General features: G+C 43.9%; 1 protein-coding gene across 1 annotated transcript; it reads right to left on the bottom strand.

The window, feature by feature from the left end:
• Window positions 1–693: 693 nt before the first annotated feature.
• LOC123398757 (nuclear transcription factor Y subunit B-4-like) lies at window positions 694–3,429 on the bottom strand. The gene is made up of 6 exons (XM_045093216.1): window positions 3,239–3,429; window positions 3,032–3,149; window positions 2,098–2,132; window positions 1,824–1,913; window positions 1,502–1,601; window positions 694–699 (listed from the first exon to the last, which is right to left on the bottom strand). The coding sequence occupies exons 1-6, from the start codon at window positions 3,427–3,429 to the stop codon at window positions 694–696; spliced, it is 540 nt and encodes a 179-aa protein (XP_044949151.1).
• Window positions 3,430–14,981: the final 11,552 nt, after the last annotated feature.

Raw genomic sequence — 14,981 nt, 5'->3', positions numbered from 1 at the left:
CTCAGGACGTACTAGCTAGAGGACTGAACCATGAGAACAGTGTATCAACTTAGGAGATGTAAACTATTGTATGTTTCAGTGAATCTATGCTCAATTTCATGTTCGTTGGCTGCACTAGGAATGGTGGACATGGGACTGCAGAAGAACAAGGGACAGGGCCAGCATTACCAGGTCCTATGGATGCACCTGAGAATGCTTCCAAGGAGAACGTTAGCCCCACCAAGGAATCTGATGAGGTTCAAGACAATGGGTAAGTAATTGAATGGACATCTTTTATGTACTAGCATTTTAGTGGCTTCTGTATTTTAAAAATATCTTCTGTGTATAATCATTGGCCGAGTCCCTTTATGTATTTAAGTTAAATCTCCATTTGCACCTGAGTGAAAATCTGAATTCGTTCTAGCTGTTACATTCCATTAGCCTTGTCATTCTTGTAAAAGCTTGATTGATTTTATTTACAGCCTTGTCATGCATAAAGATAAGCATGATAAATCCATTTATTTTTGAGGATGCAAAAGTTTAAAAAGAGTGTTACCATTCAGAGACACAGCCCTCGCAGAAAATATGTTTACAGCGAAGGAGGACAGGAACATACATCTTTTCCTGGCAGATGGCACAGATATCACCACCAGCGATTGCGTGAAGTGAGTTCCACCAACACACAGATACATTAGGATTCAAAAAATTCTTAGCTCATAACTGAAAAAGCAAAACAGATAGGAGAACTAATCTGTTATCCATATTCACTAGATTGTGGACTACTGAGAACTTATATACTCGAGTAGAAGGTAAATAACAAAACAATAATGCGGTGTAGTCATCTTTATATAATATAAGAAGAGCAACACAGAATTAGAAACTTCCTCAGGTTTTGTGTTGCAATTAAAAATAAGAGTTAAGTGACACTGAAACTTCCAATGCGGTAACCCGATATTTCGAGCGGTAACCAAATCACTGATTTGAACACAAACAATGAATAGTACTAAAAATGCATTATGCCACCATACATTTATTATACTGACTTGATAGATAATAGAAAGTAATTCTTATTCAGGAATTTTAAATATGAAAGAAAACAGATGCTTGATCTTGATAACAACTTAAATTTCCAAGTTCAGGAATGAGAAGCTGAATTGTACATGGTTGTGATGGAATTTAGCAGCTCTAGCACTATTACTGAGCATCTACACCATCAGAACTAATATGTGAAGCGAAATCAAGGGTATTTAGTAATTCTTATGCTCACCCAAGAGAATAAGAGGTTGCCTAATAGGCAAAAGTACCAAATCAAATATGGAATACCTTAACTGTAAATTGCCTAACAATAGGGGCATCTCTTTTGTATGAAAAAGGAGTAAACGAAACAATGAGCGGTACATAAGCGTGCCATAGTTTCATAAATTCGATGAGTTGTATCCATACTGATCTCATGAAAAAGGCAGAGATAATCCACACTAAACTTCAAATCCCTACCAATCACAGAGGAGGAAAGTGCGCAGACCTCATCACCATCTTTTATACCAAATGCACGCACTGTTGCCTTATCATCCGTCATTTTCTCATCCTTGAAGCATAAGCAGAAGTGGCTCCACACGTGCTGCCTAAAACAAGCAAAGCAATAACCTTAAATGTTAAGTTCCCACCACCAAATTTTAATTCAAACAAACAATGATAGTAAATTGCAATCTAAATTGCCCATTATTCATTACATGCCAGAGAAAAATAAACCTCTCTTCAATTATTTGAATTATCCACATGGCATCCAAGCGCAATTAAAAGCAAACAACTTGCTAAATCACAAACCCCTTGTATACGTGGCATACCAAGTGACAACATTCTCCATGTCGTGTAATAAAGCGACGAACACTGCTGTGAGCTCTGACGACCAGTCCAGCAAATTACTCAAACAACACCTGCTCATCAGAAATGAAAATGTGTCAATTGATGGCATGTCTGAATTCTGAGACTACTGTAATTCCCCGTTTTTAGGGTGTTCCGCAATTCTATTCATGTAGACACAGATATCTTATGTAGTGGTGTAGACAGTACACAAAAGAGGAAGAGTTGTATTTGTAAGTTGACTTTGCTAGCTATTACCTGACACAGTTGTAAAATGTGCAGTTAGCCAAAACCTACATTTCCACTAAAATGTGCAGTTGACTTTGTTAGCTATTATCCGACACAGTTGGACAATTATTTGAGTTCGAGATTAGGACACAACTGGTTGACATCTTCATTTCATCCAACAAGAACGCGTTAGTGGCATGATATGGTGGCCGGTGCAGAGAGACATGCATAAAAGTGTATGCGCAGAGCTGTTGATATGTGCACATTAAAGAATACCAAAAGGAGTAGAATACAGATACACGCCACATGCAGAGGTATGACTAGAACTGAAAAACAGAGCGTTCTTCAGAAAAGCAGAGAAACTTCATGTGTATGTGCATTGGTTATGGACATCTTGAGAACTGAGATGACTAGTAAACTGACGATAGTTTTGGTGGTGATCTTCATTCATGTGACATTTCATCTTGTATCTTATATACTTTAATAATCGGAAGATTCGATGGACATGTACGTATACTGTGGTATGATAGGTGAATAATGCAGTGTTAGTCATTGTATGTGCTTCCACTAAAGTCTACACTAAACTTAGTAAGCAGACTACTGAAACTACAACTACTAGATGCAAGATTGAGCATTCAGAGAAGGCCTCGTACAGTGTTGATGGAACTAGCAAGTACGGAGTTACCACTGGCAGCTCTGGCTGGCATGTGTTTTACTTTCTGGAACGAGTATATTTATCATGAAAACTTATCACACCGTACCCGTTTAACTTACATCATAAAAGTTCTACTGGCTATCCAACACTACCAAGTCATGGCTATCCTCGTTAGGGATGCCGGTGTCGTCCTCTGCAGTTAGGCTAATCAGAGTGAGTAAACGGTGGTGGGTACTAAAAAGGAAAGCGGTGATGAATTTGGCCCCAGCCAAATCAAGGCTAGCAGAGAGGGGGATGAATGAATATTACCTCCCAGTAGAGCTTGAGGGGCTCGACATAGTCCTCGAAGCCGAGGGTGCCCATGGACCAGATCAGGTCGTCCCCGTTGATGGTCTTGCACTTCTCCTTCATGCACTTGTCGCTCGCCCTGCGCCCGGGATCACACAAGAATGAGCTCATAGTGCTAAGCAAGCTGGAGCGGATCAGAGAGGGAGGCGAGGAGGGGCGAAGACTGACTCGGTGGTGATGAAGCTGATGAACTCGGAGACGCACTCCTGGATGGACTCCTTGGCGTCCTTGGTGATCTTGCCCTTCTCCAGCACGCTGCGCTGCATGATGCGCCCGATGTTGGCGATCGGCAGGAACCGCTCCTGCTCCTTGACCCCGCCCCCGCCACCGCTCTCCGGCGTGCCCACCACCTCCGACATCGCCGCGCGTGCGCCATGGCAAGCAAAAAAGAAGGGCCGGCGGTGAGGTGACGAAAAGGTAAATCTTTCCTTGAAGCCTTGAGCGTTTCGACGGAAGACGAGAAGAGAAGAGAAGCAGCGGCGCTTACCTTATTTGGGGTGGGGGAGATGGACGGAGATGGCGGAGGGGATCCGCGCTGTTGGTTGGTGCGGGAGGAGGGCGCGGCCGGCCGCCTGATCTGGAGCTGGGCTAGATGTCGATGGAGAAGATCTGCAGGCCGTCATGGCGAACCCAGGTGTGCTTCTCCATCAGCATCTCTGCGCCCCCTCTCTAATTTCCGCCGCCGCCGCTTCTTCGTCAAGCCGAGGCGCCCATGGCCAAAACCCTAGCTCCGGGACGGCCCCTCAGGCGGAGGGGAGGGGAGGCTCCGGGGCTCCAGGATGCCGGAGGCGGGGGCGGAGGGGGTTTACGGGGCTGGAGGCGGCCGGAGCAGGGGGACGGCAGCGAGGGAGATGGGGACGAGGGAGGAGGGGTGTTCGATCTGGATGGGCTAGGGTTCGCTGTGAGGGGGGAGAGAGAGGAGGTGTGTCGGGACCCCGATCCTAAGCCATAGGAATCCAGCTTGTAACACATCGCATCTCTTTGCGGTCTCACGCACGGTTAACCCCACGGCTGCAGTCTTACCTTAGCCGGGACCATTTGCGCCTTTTGACTCACGTATGAAATTGTGTCGCTAGCAATCCTATGACAAAGAAACCGGATCAACATGTCTAGTCATAAACCAAAGTGGCAGTTCCACACAGGGACATGCATACATGACCCAGCAAAGCAGGTGTCGGTCACCAGCGAACGTAGACGAGTCGTAGCAAGCTACAAGGACTCCATTACATCGCGTGACATTTCCCCAAAGGGGACAGACACAGCAGCTAAGAAGGACACACGCCAGTCAACCAATGTGTCCGGAGCAGTAGCGAGCTACCATGGCTCGTTGGATCACAAAGGGGCATTTCCCTGTAAAGAATGCTACTAATGTCTACGGCTAGGTAATCGAACCCCATACATATCAAGTACGACACACGTATGCATGGCATACCAATATGTATAGATATATCGATGGCATCACAACATAATCATAAACATACAAGCTTTATTTACAAGGCTCGGAAGAGCCTCACACATAATATTACACAGTAGGGGTCTCACGACCCATCATAACAGTCATTCAAGTTACAAGCCAGTGGAAGTAATTAAACTGTCTGAGTACAGACAGATGAAACTAGAGGGCACATGGCCTGACTATACTACAGACCCACCCTAGGGCCAGATCATAGCTGGGACACCAGCTACTCGTCGTCGTCGATGTCTAGGAAGAACCCTCCATTAGGGTCATTAACAATCTCTGCAACAATTATTAAGCAAACATGAGTACGGAGGTACTCAGCAAGACTTTAGGATAACTATCTACTCATGCAGTGTATCAATAAGGATTTGTGGGGTTTCATGCAGAAAGCCAGCATTTGACTCGTGGCTAGACAACTTGCATTTTTAAATAATTTTTGACAACTTGACTTCTCGCACACGAGTCCACTAACACCACAACAATACTCCATCGTGGAATCACTCCGTCTCCATCGAAGAAAAAGAAGAAATCTTCAAAATCGAAGAGAATGAAGAAATCTTCAAAATCTTCATACTCAAATTCCTCATCGCACAAGAAGACCAGTTTGAGAAAGGCTCATACACTCATTGGCAAGGAAATGCATTCTGAAGAAGAATCCGAGGAATGTGATGAAGAGGAAGGTTCTGAAGTGGAGTCAGAATCTGGTTTGGCAATACTTGCACTCGCCACCGCATTCGTTAGTAAGTCGATCTTCAACCTTGAAGAAAATGACAACGCCATCTACAGTAATGAATATGCTGAGGACTTCGCTCCAATTGCTTCATGGCAAAAGGTTCAAAGGTACCAAACCACACTTCCTCCTCTGATTCTAGTGACTGTGAACCTGATGATTATCAAAACCCAGTTACTTTAAACTTGCCAACATTGGCACTAAGCAACAAAGTGCCATTGAAAAGCTTTAGAAACTGCTAGACAAAAGCGATGATCTGTTGAACGATGAAATGAATCGTACTCAAGTCCTTACTGAAGATGTTCAAAGTCTTCAGTCTAGATTTGATAGTCTTCAAGATCGCTATGGCACACTCTTGGCTGATCATGAGAAACTTTCCTATCAATTTCTTCAAAGGAAGCTTGATATTGAGAAGTTAAGAATGTCTCATGATGATCTTCGAATGGAAAATGATTCATTGCTTGCTCAACAGATCAGTATCGCTCAGGAAGAATTCATTCCACCATGTCTGAAATGCATCGACCGTGCAACTGCTAATTCTTCACCTAAATCATCAAATGCTTCTATCGCTACAAATTCTTCAACTATCATTGTGGTCTCAAATTCTTCACTTTAGGAAACCACAAATGGTACTGACAAAAATGCAAGATTGAAGGAATTGTATGTGACATGCATATACAAAAGTGCACGTCACGCTCTCGCCACTTATCGCCATGTGCACGTCATGCACCTTGGCAACCTTCAAGCGAAAACCCAGCGAGGGAGTCGGCCACGACCGTTAACCACACTAATACTTAGTCCAGGTTTATCGCCTATCTGAGGGTAACCCGCACGGAAGTTCGGCCGAGGTTTCTGCCACGGCCCCAAACGATGTGCGCAGGGTTCCCAAGCCCACCATCCGGGTGCCACTTGGTACACCGTGCCACTGCCTGCCGCATCACAACCCACCTCTCAGGTCAGCACTATGCACGGCCTCCGGCAAGACTATAAACACCAGAAACTACTTGCAACTCCTGGACCGAGTACTAAGCGATTAATAAGTCGAGCGGGTCATATTTCAGGGCCCAGCATGTGGTAGTATCTCATCTTGGATTACATACACGGAACTCAGTTCCTAAGGACGGTTCCAATGAAATAGCCCGCCATGTACTCCTACATAGCCTTTCACCGGTACCTTTACCAAAATCAGGTTCAACACACCACCTTTACTTACTGAACACATTCTCACAATTCCGTTCATCTCCCAGATGACAGACCATACACAACTCTAAGCATAGCATGCATAGCAGGATAAGGCACATCATGGCTCAAGCAACTACCAGGTATGCTAGGTTGCAAGGTTCAGCTATTTACTGTGACAAGGACAGGTCATGCAAATGAAGTGGTTTCAACTAACGTGGCAAACACATATGAAGCATTTGATTCTAATGCAATAAGTAAGTGCAGGAGCGAGAATATGGGATTTATCCGGATGATCAAAATGGTTGCTTGCCTTGTTGCTCAGAGGAGGGACAATATCCGCCAGTCGGATATTCGTTGGAATCCGGAGGAGCGGAGCCTACCCAAAGGAATGACAACAATCAATAACAATCATATGCAACAAGATGACGCATGAGCATGGCATGAGGATGCAAGGTGGTATACTATTATAGCTAACATTTAGTAGGTTTGAAGTTGATTTGAATCAAACTCAAATATCACTTCAAACGAGGTATGCTCGAATACCATTTTAATTGATTCGACCTGATGCTCAGATCAACTTGTTTTTAACATGCATGGAAATGACATGTTAGGTTGCTGGTTGGCGATTGAACAATGTTTGATCATATCATTTGAAGTGGAATTCAAATGATTTCCAAATTCCATCTCCAAATTATTTATAAAATTTAACTTATTCATTATTTTATATATTTGGGTCGTAACATTTTCAAACATGTTTGAAAATGACATATTCAGATTCCTAGGATTTTTCTGATACTTTTTCATACATCAATTATTTTCATTGGAGTTATAGATTAATTTCTATGATTTTTAGAAGTTTTGGCATTTTTCTGGAATTCTTTTAAATCAGAAATCCACTTATTGCGTCAGCCCCACGTCATCATGGCGTCAGCCGTCTGCTGACCTGATCAGGTCAAACCCAACAGGGGGGACCCACTGGTCAGCCTCACAGGGATAATCCCGTGCTGACCAGGCCCTGATTGTGTTTGACTTGGCCTGGGGCCCACTGCCAGCGACTGCTTAGGGATTTAACCAACGGATTAGAGAGGCCAGGTCATCCCCTGCCGGAGACTGACCGGCGGCGACCAAACCCGCGGCGGATCTGTGCCGGAGTGTCGCCGAAGATGGCTGTAGTGCTCGGGATCGGGAGCCGAGAGCACTGGGAGGATCCCCAGGCTCGGCCTCATCCAGCACTGACCTCAGGGAGGGCTCGGGAGGACCGAAGGTTACCGGCGACGAGCGGAGTTGACGGCCGGTGCTCGGGTTCGTCGGTCCAGTGGCTAGGGGGCACGAAACCGAGGGGAAGAAGAGGGGAAATGATCGCAAGCTCATGGTGGAGGTGAAGCTGGGCTCAGACTCCTCGGGGAGGGGCTGTAGCCGGCGATCCACCATCGATTTGCCGGCGGCCGAAGGTTGAAGACGACGGCACTGGAGGCGTTGCAGGGCTCGGGGAGGATGGTTTCGTCGACGTGCGTGTCGGGCTCAACATTGCGGAGAGGATGGGACACTCGGGGGGGGGGGGCTTCCCTGTGGCCAGAGAGCTCGGGCTCCTCGAGCTCAAGCTTGTGACAATGGTAGCAGGAGGAGGCAGGAGAGAACCTGAGAGGAGAGGGGGGGAATGGCGCTCGGGAACGGATAGGGACGCACTCGGGGAGGTTATCCCCATTCTCGCACTGTCCTAGGGGGCACCGGAGGTCGCCACGGCGAAGCAGGAGGTGGAGGAGGCCGCGGTGGTCGATCTCTCCTCTGCCAGAAGGCAGAGGAAGAAGACGACCCTGCCCCTGGTGGGCTGGGCCTCCTCGGGCGACAGGTAAGTCTTTCCTCTTTTTTTTTGTTTCTGTTTTAGTTACTGACATTGATTTCTATTTATTTTGACTTAAAAAGCAAACTAAAAATAGTTTTAAAAATGCTGGGGTGTTAGTTGGAATATTTCCAATCACCCATAAAGTTTTCAGCATTTTTGGAAACTATATATTTTTGAATTAAAATTAAAAACTTGAAACCAGTAGTCTTTTGCATTTATTTGAAATGCCAAATGTATTAAGAAAATGGTTTTCTTCATTGCTTAATTGATTTCAAGAATTATCAGAAAAGTTGAACTTTTCTTGAGGCCATTTTGGGTTCATTGATTTGAAGAAGTTTATAATTCCTTTGAATTTGAGAAGTGGCTAGGGTTTTTGAGTTTTCCTTCACCACTTGCTTTGTTCTGGTTGAAATTTTCATGGATGCAATGCAAAGAAGATATGAGCACAATGCTAACTTTATTAGGGTTTCAGGGATGTGACAAGGTGGGTGGGTGAGAGGGTGAGGGGGTGTGGCCCATTGGATCTGTATGACTTGGACGGCTCAGATCGTTTTCAATAGGGTGATCCGTGGACTCTGTTCTCATTGGTCGAGACATGCATCATTTAAAATAATCTCTAAGTGCTAAAAACAATGGAGATTTATGAAGAAACTACAAATAATATTTTGCAAAATGCCACCACTAAAATTTTCACTCAATTTATATCACATTTTATGGATAATAAGCAACTTCTATGCATTTTCTTTGGATGAAGATTTCATTTTCCATTTTTTGAGGGTCCAAAATGAGTTGTTTTGTGAAGGACTTACCATATATTTGTTGCAAAATTGGACCAAATCATTTTTGTAAAATACTAGGCCATATTAAATGCATAATTAATCAAATGGTTGGGTGTCAAAATCTTTTATCCACCTCTCATGAAAAAGACAAATTTTCGTCGAATCAGGTGGAAGCGGGTCAAATTTGAACTGCAGCTGCGTCGTAGTTTGCTTTTTATTTTTCCCAAAAATAATTTATCGGTAAAAAAGTATCTATTTGATCATAGTAACATCAAAAAATTTCCAAGATTCAACTGGCTGAATTAAATTAGCTAAAATTTGGTGGAGTTATATTATATGGTAAGTTTTATTCCGTGGTAAATTTTGATCAACTATAAAGCAATATAAATTTTAGTTGCTTCACAAACTGAAAATATTACTATAAACAAAGATTGGATGCTGAGCTCACATGGATTGTTACATGTGGCTGAAATTTTGTGGAGAGCTATGGTTTTGGCATATATAAGATGTGGAAAAAATTCAACTCATCAGGATATTCCTAACTAGTACTTCCTTCACAAAGCTGTCAGCTGAACACAAACTTTGGAAATTTGCTGAGAAAGATTTACTAGGAAAATGATTACGAAAGTTTTCATGATGCAATGATTTGGATAGGAAAGAGTGCCCAACAATTTTGAGGGCAATCAAAAAAATCGAAATAGCACTTCCTTCACAAAGTGCTATTATTAACAGAATAGGAAAATGAATATTGCTGAGTTATTTTTGAACTATGGAAGGAAGGGTTTTCACAAATTTGAGGAATATATGATCCAAAGTATTTATGAGAATTTTTTGAGAATTTTTGGAATGACAGAAAAGTCGATTGCTTCACAAACTAGGCGGGTTTGGCGCGTGACATAGAATCAACCCATGAGTGACACATCAACATAGTTAGAACATGTTACGACATTTCTATAATCGTCGTAAAAGTTATGACGATCTCATCTTATGCGGTTATGAAGTTTTTGACTCACATCATCGTAATTTATATGTAGATTTGATCCCCTCAAATGGTTTACGACAATCTTAGATGAAATCGTCATAGATTTATGACGAATTCATCAACGACGTCTTAAAAACGTCATGTATGAGCATATTTCTTGTAGTGTATGATGGGACAAAAGCTATCTTGTGCGGTAGCAAGAACGAGGAAATCAGCAGGATACTTCATCTTACCACACAAGACTTCAGTATCCCTAACAATTCCCACAAGGCAGATAGTATCTCTATTGGCAAGCTGAATAGTGACATCAATAGGCTCTATCTCAACACGTGCAATCTCATCTTTGATTTCATCGTATAAGGTTGCACTAACACTAGCACCCACGTCACATAAACCATGATAACAATGATCTCCTATCTTAACAGAAACCACAGGCATGCCAACAACGGGCCTATGTTTGTCTCTAGCGTGAGGTTTAGCAATTCTAGAAGCATCTTCACAGAAGTGAATATTATGTCCCTCAACATCGTCGGACAGAAGATCTTTGATAATAGCAATGCTAGGTTCAACTCTAATTTGCTCAGGGGGTGTAGGTGTTCTAATATAGCCTCTACGTATCACAATTGAAGCTTTAGAATGATCCTTTATCCTAACAGGGAAAGGTGGTTTCTCAATGTAAGCACTGGGAACCACAGGATCATTATAGGCAATAACTCTCTCTTCAACTGGAGTGGGTTTAACTACATTGACTTCTAAAGGAGGATGATATTTAAACCACTTCTCTTTGGGGAGATCAATATGAGAAGCAAAGGATTCACACAAAGAAGCTACTATCTGAGAGTCAAGTTCATACTTAGCGCTAAAGTCACAAAAAGTATTTGTCTCAAAAAAGGATTTAACGCAATCAAAAGTGAAATTCATACCTGACTCCTTACCTTCTTCAAGCTCCCAATCTTTAGAGTTGCGTTTAATTCTCTCCAATAAATTCCATTTGAAGTCAATATCTCTCTTCATAAAAGAACCGGTACAAGAGGTGTCAAGCATGGTGCGATCATCATGAGAAAGTCGAGCATAGAAGTCCTGAATGATAAGTTCTCTCGAGAGCTCATGATTGGGGCATGAATATAGCATTGATTTAAGCCTCCCCCAAGCTTGAGCGATGCTTTCTCTGTCAGGAGGCCAAAAATTATAAATACTCCTAAATTCCTCACTTGATGATTTACTCTCGAAGACTCTGAGGAATTTGGGTTGCTCTAAATGACAAGTGTGAGTTTCTCTCGCAGCATCCAACCAGCTAGTGATTGTGGGGCGGCTATTTATAGCCTGGGAGCATCCCCACATGATTCGACATAAATGCCCTTAAATAATGGAACCTTTGGGTGGATAAGATCATTGAGGTGGCGCGTGTCGCGGCAACGGTCGGAACTTTCAACTGTGAAAGTCCTCATGTCTCTCATATTCCTCACTTTGAGGTTTTGGTAGGTTTTGGCCTGGGTTGAACATCATGAGGAAATTCATTCCGTAGTATTACCTCGACCCCCTTTAATAGTACGATGTTCCTAAGACTCAAGAGTATAGAAAATGAAACAGAAATAGTAAATCTTCATGCTTCAAATTCTTCAGACACTTTTTCTTCAGGACACACCGAATTTCTTATGTTCAATATGTTCGTGAGGAATATCAATTTCTTCACGATCAAAGTCTTCAACTTTAGACTGATTTCTTCAGCCGAAGACATACATTTTTAGGGGTCGATATTCATCGTATAACTCAAACTCGTCAGCGAATTATCGAGCCTGTGTACACTTACAAACACATTAGTCTCTTAACCTATAAGTCTTCAAACCATCAAAATCACTAATGGCACTAGATGCACTTAGAAGCAACAGCTGCACTATGACGCCGGCGGGCTGCAACCGTTCGCATGAATCATAGCGTGTAGGGGCCTCGCGCACAAAGCGAGCAACCCGTGTTAGGAGTAGTGCCGCCATGGTAACTGAGGCGAGCAGAGCGCAACTCTCGTTTGCATGGGCGTGCACGACCGCTTGTACGCATGCATGCCCTAGCAGGTGCTCTGCATCGTAGCGTGTGTTGTGTAGTGATAGAGCCGTAGCAGCGGCGTGCGCATGCGGCGTTGCACCCGTGAGCAGTGTCGTCGCTGGTGCCTCTCTATTAAACAGATAAGGCGCCCCTTTTGCATATTGTCTCGTGTGAGATGCCTCTCTGGACAGACTCACCACGCTAGCCCGTCCAGCTCGAACGCTGCGTGACGACCACGGTGTCACGTGTTCGAAACCCAGCGCCCCCTCTTATTTCATTTGCTTTTCCTTCAGTATTGTGTGTGTAGTATATGATACCTGGTTTGTTACCTCTATTAGAGCAGTAGGTTCAGCCTGCCGCGGTGGCAATCAAGCCACAACATAGCCTGTTGGTCGTGGGTTTGAGTCCCCTCGCGCGCACGCCTTTTGGATTATTTTTCCCTTCTATAGATTAGGTTGCAGTGGCTGGTTATGTGAGTTACTTACCATATTCTAGCAAGTACCCGCGTGTAGTCCAGTGGTAGCTACCGAGAGGTGGAACCAGGAGGTGGTGGGTTCGACCCCCCCCCACTTCTCCCCTTTTCATTTTCTGTTGCAGTGATGCTTAGATTGCAGTAGTTGTGCCACTAACAGTGGGCCACAGGGTGCGCTAGGGGTCCCTGGTGTCTATCACCAGTGGGACCCCCTGTCATATTAATTATGTGTTGATTTTGTGTTATTGTGACAGTATTCCATATTTGGAATAATTCCAAAAGAGGAATATGCAAATCTGGCATATGCCCCCCCACTTCTCCCCTTTTCATTTTCTCTTGCAGTGATGCTTAGATTGCAGTAGTTGTGCCACTGACAGTGGGCCACAGGGCCCACTTGTCATGCGCTAGGGGTCCCTGGTGTCTATGACCAATGGGACCCCCCTATCATATTAATTATGTGTTGATTTTGTGTTATTGTGAGAGCATTCCATATTTGGAATAATTCCAGAAGAGGAATATGCAAATCTGGCATATGCAAGATCACCCTCTCATTTTGACTTAAGTGATTTTTGATTCTGGGTAGTTTTCATTTTTTGTTTTGTGGCATTTGTATGCATGCAAGTATAGCACTATGGTATATGGATTTGGGGTAGAAAAACCCAAGGAATCCAATGGTGGCACTCGATTTAAGTTTTGAACAATCCTACAAAAGTACAATTTTGTGATGAGGTGGCACTTTGACATTTGAGTAGGATTATTTCTATGCGTGCTTTGAAGTGTGTGCCATACATGCATCATATTGTATCTTGCATTATCACTTGCTGGAGTTTATTTGGTGATTGTTTCTTTTGGGTAGCAACGGGTGCGGGAAACGAGCTCGAGGACTCCGGTGAGTTCATTCACGAAGATCAGGAGCAGTTCCACTCTGAATATTTCACACGCAAGATAAGCGGGACCTTGACACTGTTTCTAGCTTTGTTATGCATAGTTGAATCGTTTCCATTGTTATGCCCCGCTGCCTACCACCTGATATATAGGCCATCAAACATTGCCATGAAACCCCTAACAGTTCCCCACCTAGCAAATATTATTTGGCTAAGCTAGGCTTGCTCAACCATTTCCTTAGCGTTGCTAGTTGCACGTGCAAGCTGGTCCATGTGATAACATGGGAAATTTGATTATCATCTTATTTAAATGCTATTTATAATGCACATATATACTTGCTAAAGGGTGGAAGGCCTGGCCTTTTGCCGGGTGATTTGTTCCGCTTTTGCCGCCTTAGTTTCGGCTACCGGTGTTTTATTCCATAACTAAGCGCTCCTAACACGTTCGGGGTTGTTATGGGGACCCCCTTGATAATTCGTTTTAGTGTAAAGATTTTCTGGCAAGGCCCAACTTTGGTGTTAAATTTGCTAACAACTTAATAAAAAGCATACGGAATAGCTACCCCGAGGAAATTAATCAACAACCCGAGCCAGTTCTCCTCATGAGTGTTGGTCCAAACCGGGCGATGTCCGGTGCCCCCTGGTCACCCGGGGTTTGAGCCAACCCGACGTCCTGCCCATCCGATCGTACCCTGAGAACGAGATACGCGCCTCCTACCGGGTCTGTCGGCAGGCCGGGCGGACTTTTCTGGATTAGTTTTACCATGAGATATCTTGTGCATTGGGATTCCGGTGAGACTTTGGGTCTTCTCAGGGTTGAGGCTTTCCACTAAGAAATCCGACGAGATTGTGAGTTTCATGACCGAGGATTTCTATGCGGCATGTGGTAATTTGTGATGGATTAGTTGGAGCACCCCTACAGGGTTTAATCTTTTGGAAAGCCGTGCCCACGGTTATTTGGAAATCGTGTTTATTTTGTTAACATCCGGTTCTGGATAACTTGAAGTAACTTAATTAAAACCTGCCAACTGTGTGCGTAACCGTGACTGTTTCCTTTAGAGCTCCTTCCCTGATCAAGAACACGGTGGTGTTATGAATGACGTAAGTAGGTGTTTAGGATCACTTAGTGGTTATTCTTAGTTCATGACCGTCATGCGTAGACCACTATATCTTTAATTCTTGTTTAACGTAAGTTAGCCACCATAAATGCTTAGGTTGATGCAAACTCAAACACATACCACATCCTCTCCTAATGACTTAATTAGATTCGGTACCAAGGTCATGAGATTGCTGAGTCCTTGTGGCTCACAGATTACTACAACCACCCATAGGTACAGGTACCCCACATGCATATGCTTCCGAGGATACCCAACTGAAGTGGGAGTTAGATGAAGACAGTAGCAGGCAGCACGTGACGTATCCCGATGACTAGAGGCACTTGGTCATGATAGTGGGCCTAGCAACGCGGGATGGCATTAGCTTTTGTCGTTTATCTTGTCCGTAGTCGGACCCTGGTTTCTATCTGCAATATGAATGACTA

The sequence above is a fragment of the Hordeum vulgare genome, chromosome 1H, assembly GCF_904849725.1.
Source record: "Hordeum vulgare subsp. vulgare chromosome 1H, MorexV3_pseudomolecules_assembly, whole genome shotgun sequence".
Taxonomy (NCBI): Eukaryota; Viridiplantae; Streptophyta; class Magnoliopsida; order Poales; family Poaceae; genus Hordeum; species Hordeum vulgare.
This window is presented reverse-complemented; position numbering and strand designations above follow the sequence as displayed.

Excerpts from the sequence above, each read along its gene's own strand:
- LOC123398757 (XM_045093216.1), bottom strand. The coding sequence starts at position 3,429 with ATGTCGGAGGTGGTGGGCACGCCGGAGAGCGGTGGCGGGGGCGGGGTC. Across the intron at positions 3,150-3,238 it reads ATCAGCTTCATCACCACCGA|GGCGAGCGACAAGTGCATGA; the intron begins GTCAGTCTTCGC and ends TCCCGGGCGCAG. Across the intron at positions 2,133-3,031 it reads CCCTCAAGCTCTACTGGGAG|GTTTTGGCTAACTGCACATT; the intron begins GTAATATTCATT and ends GTGGAAATGTAG.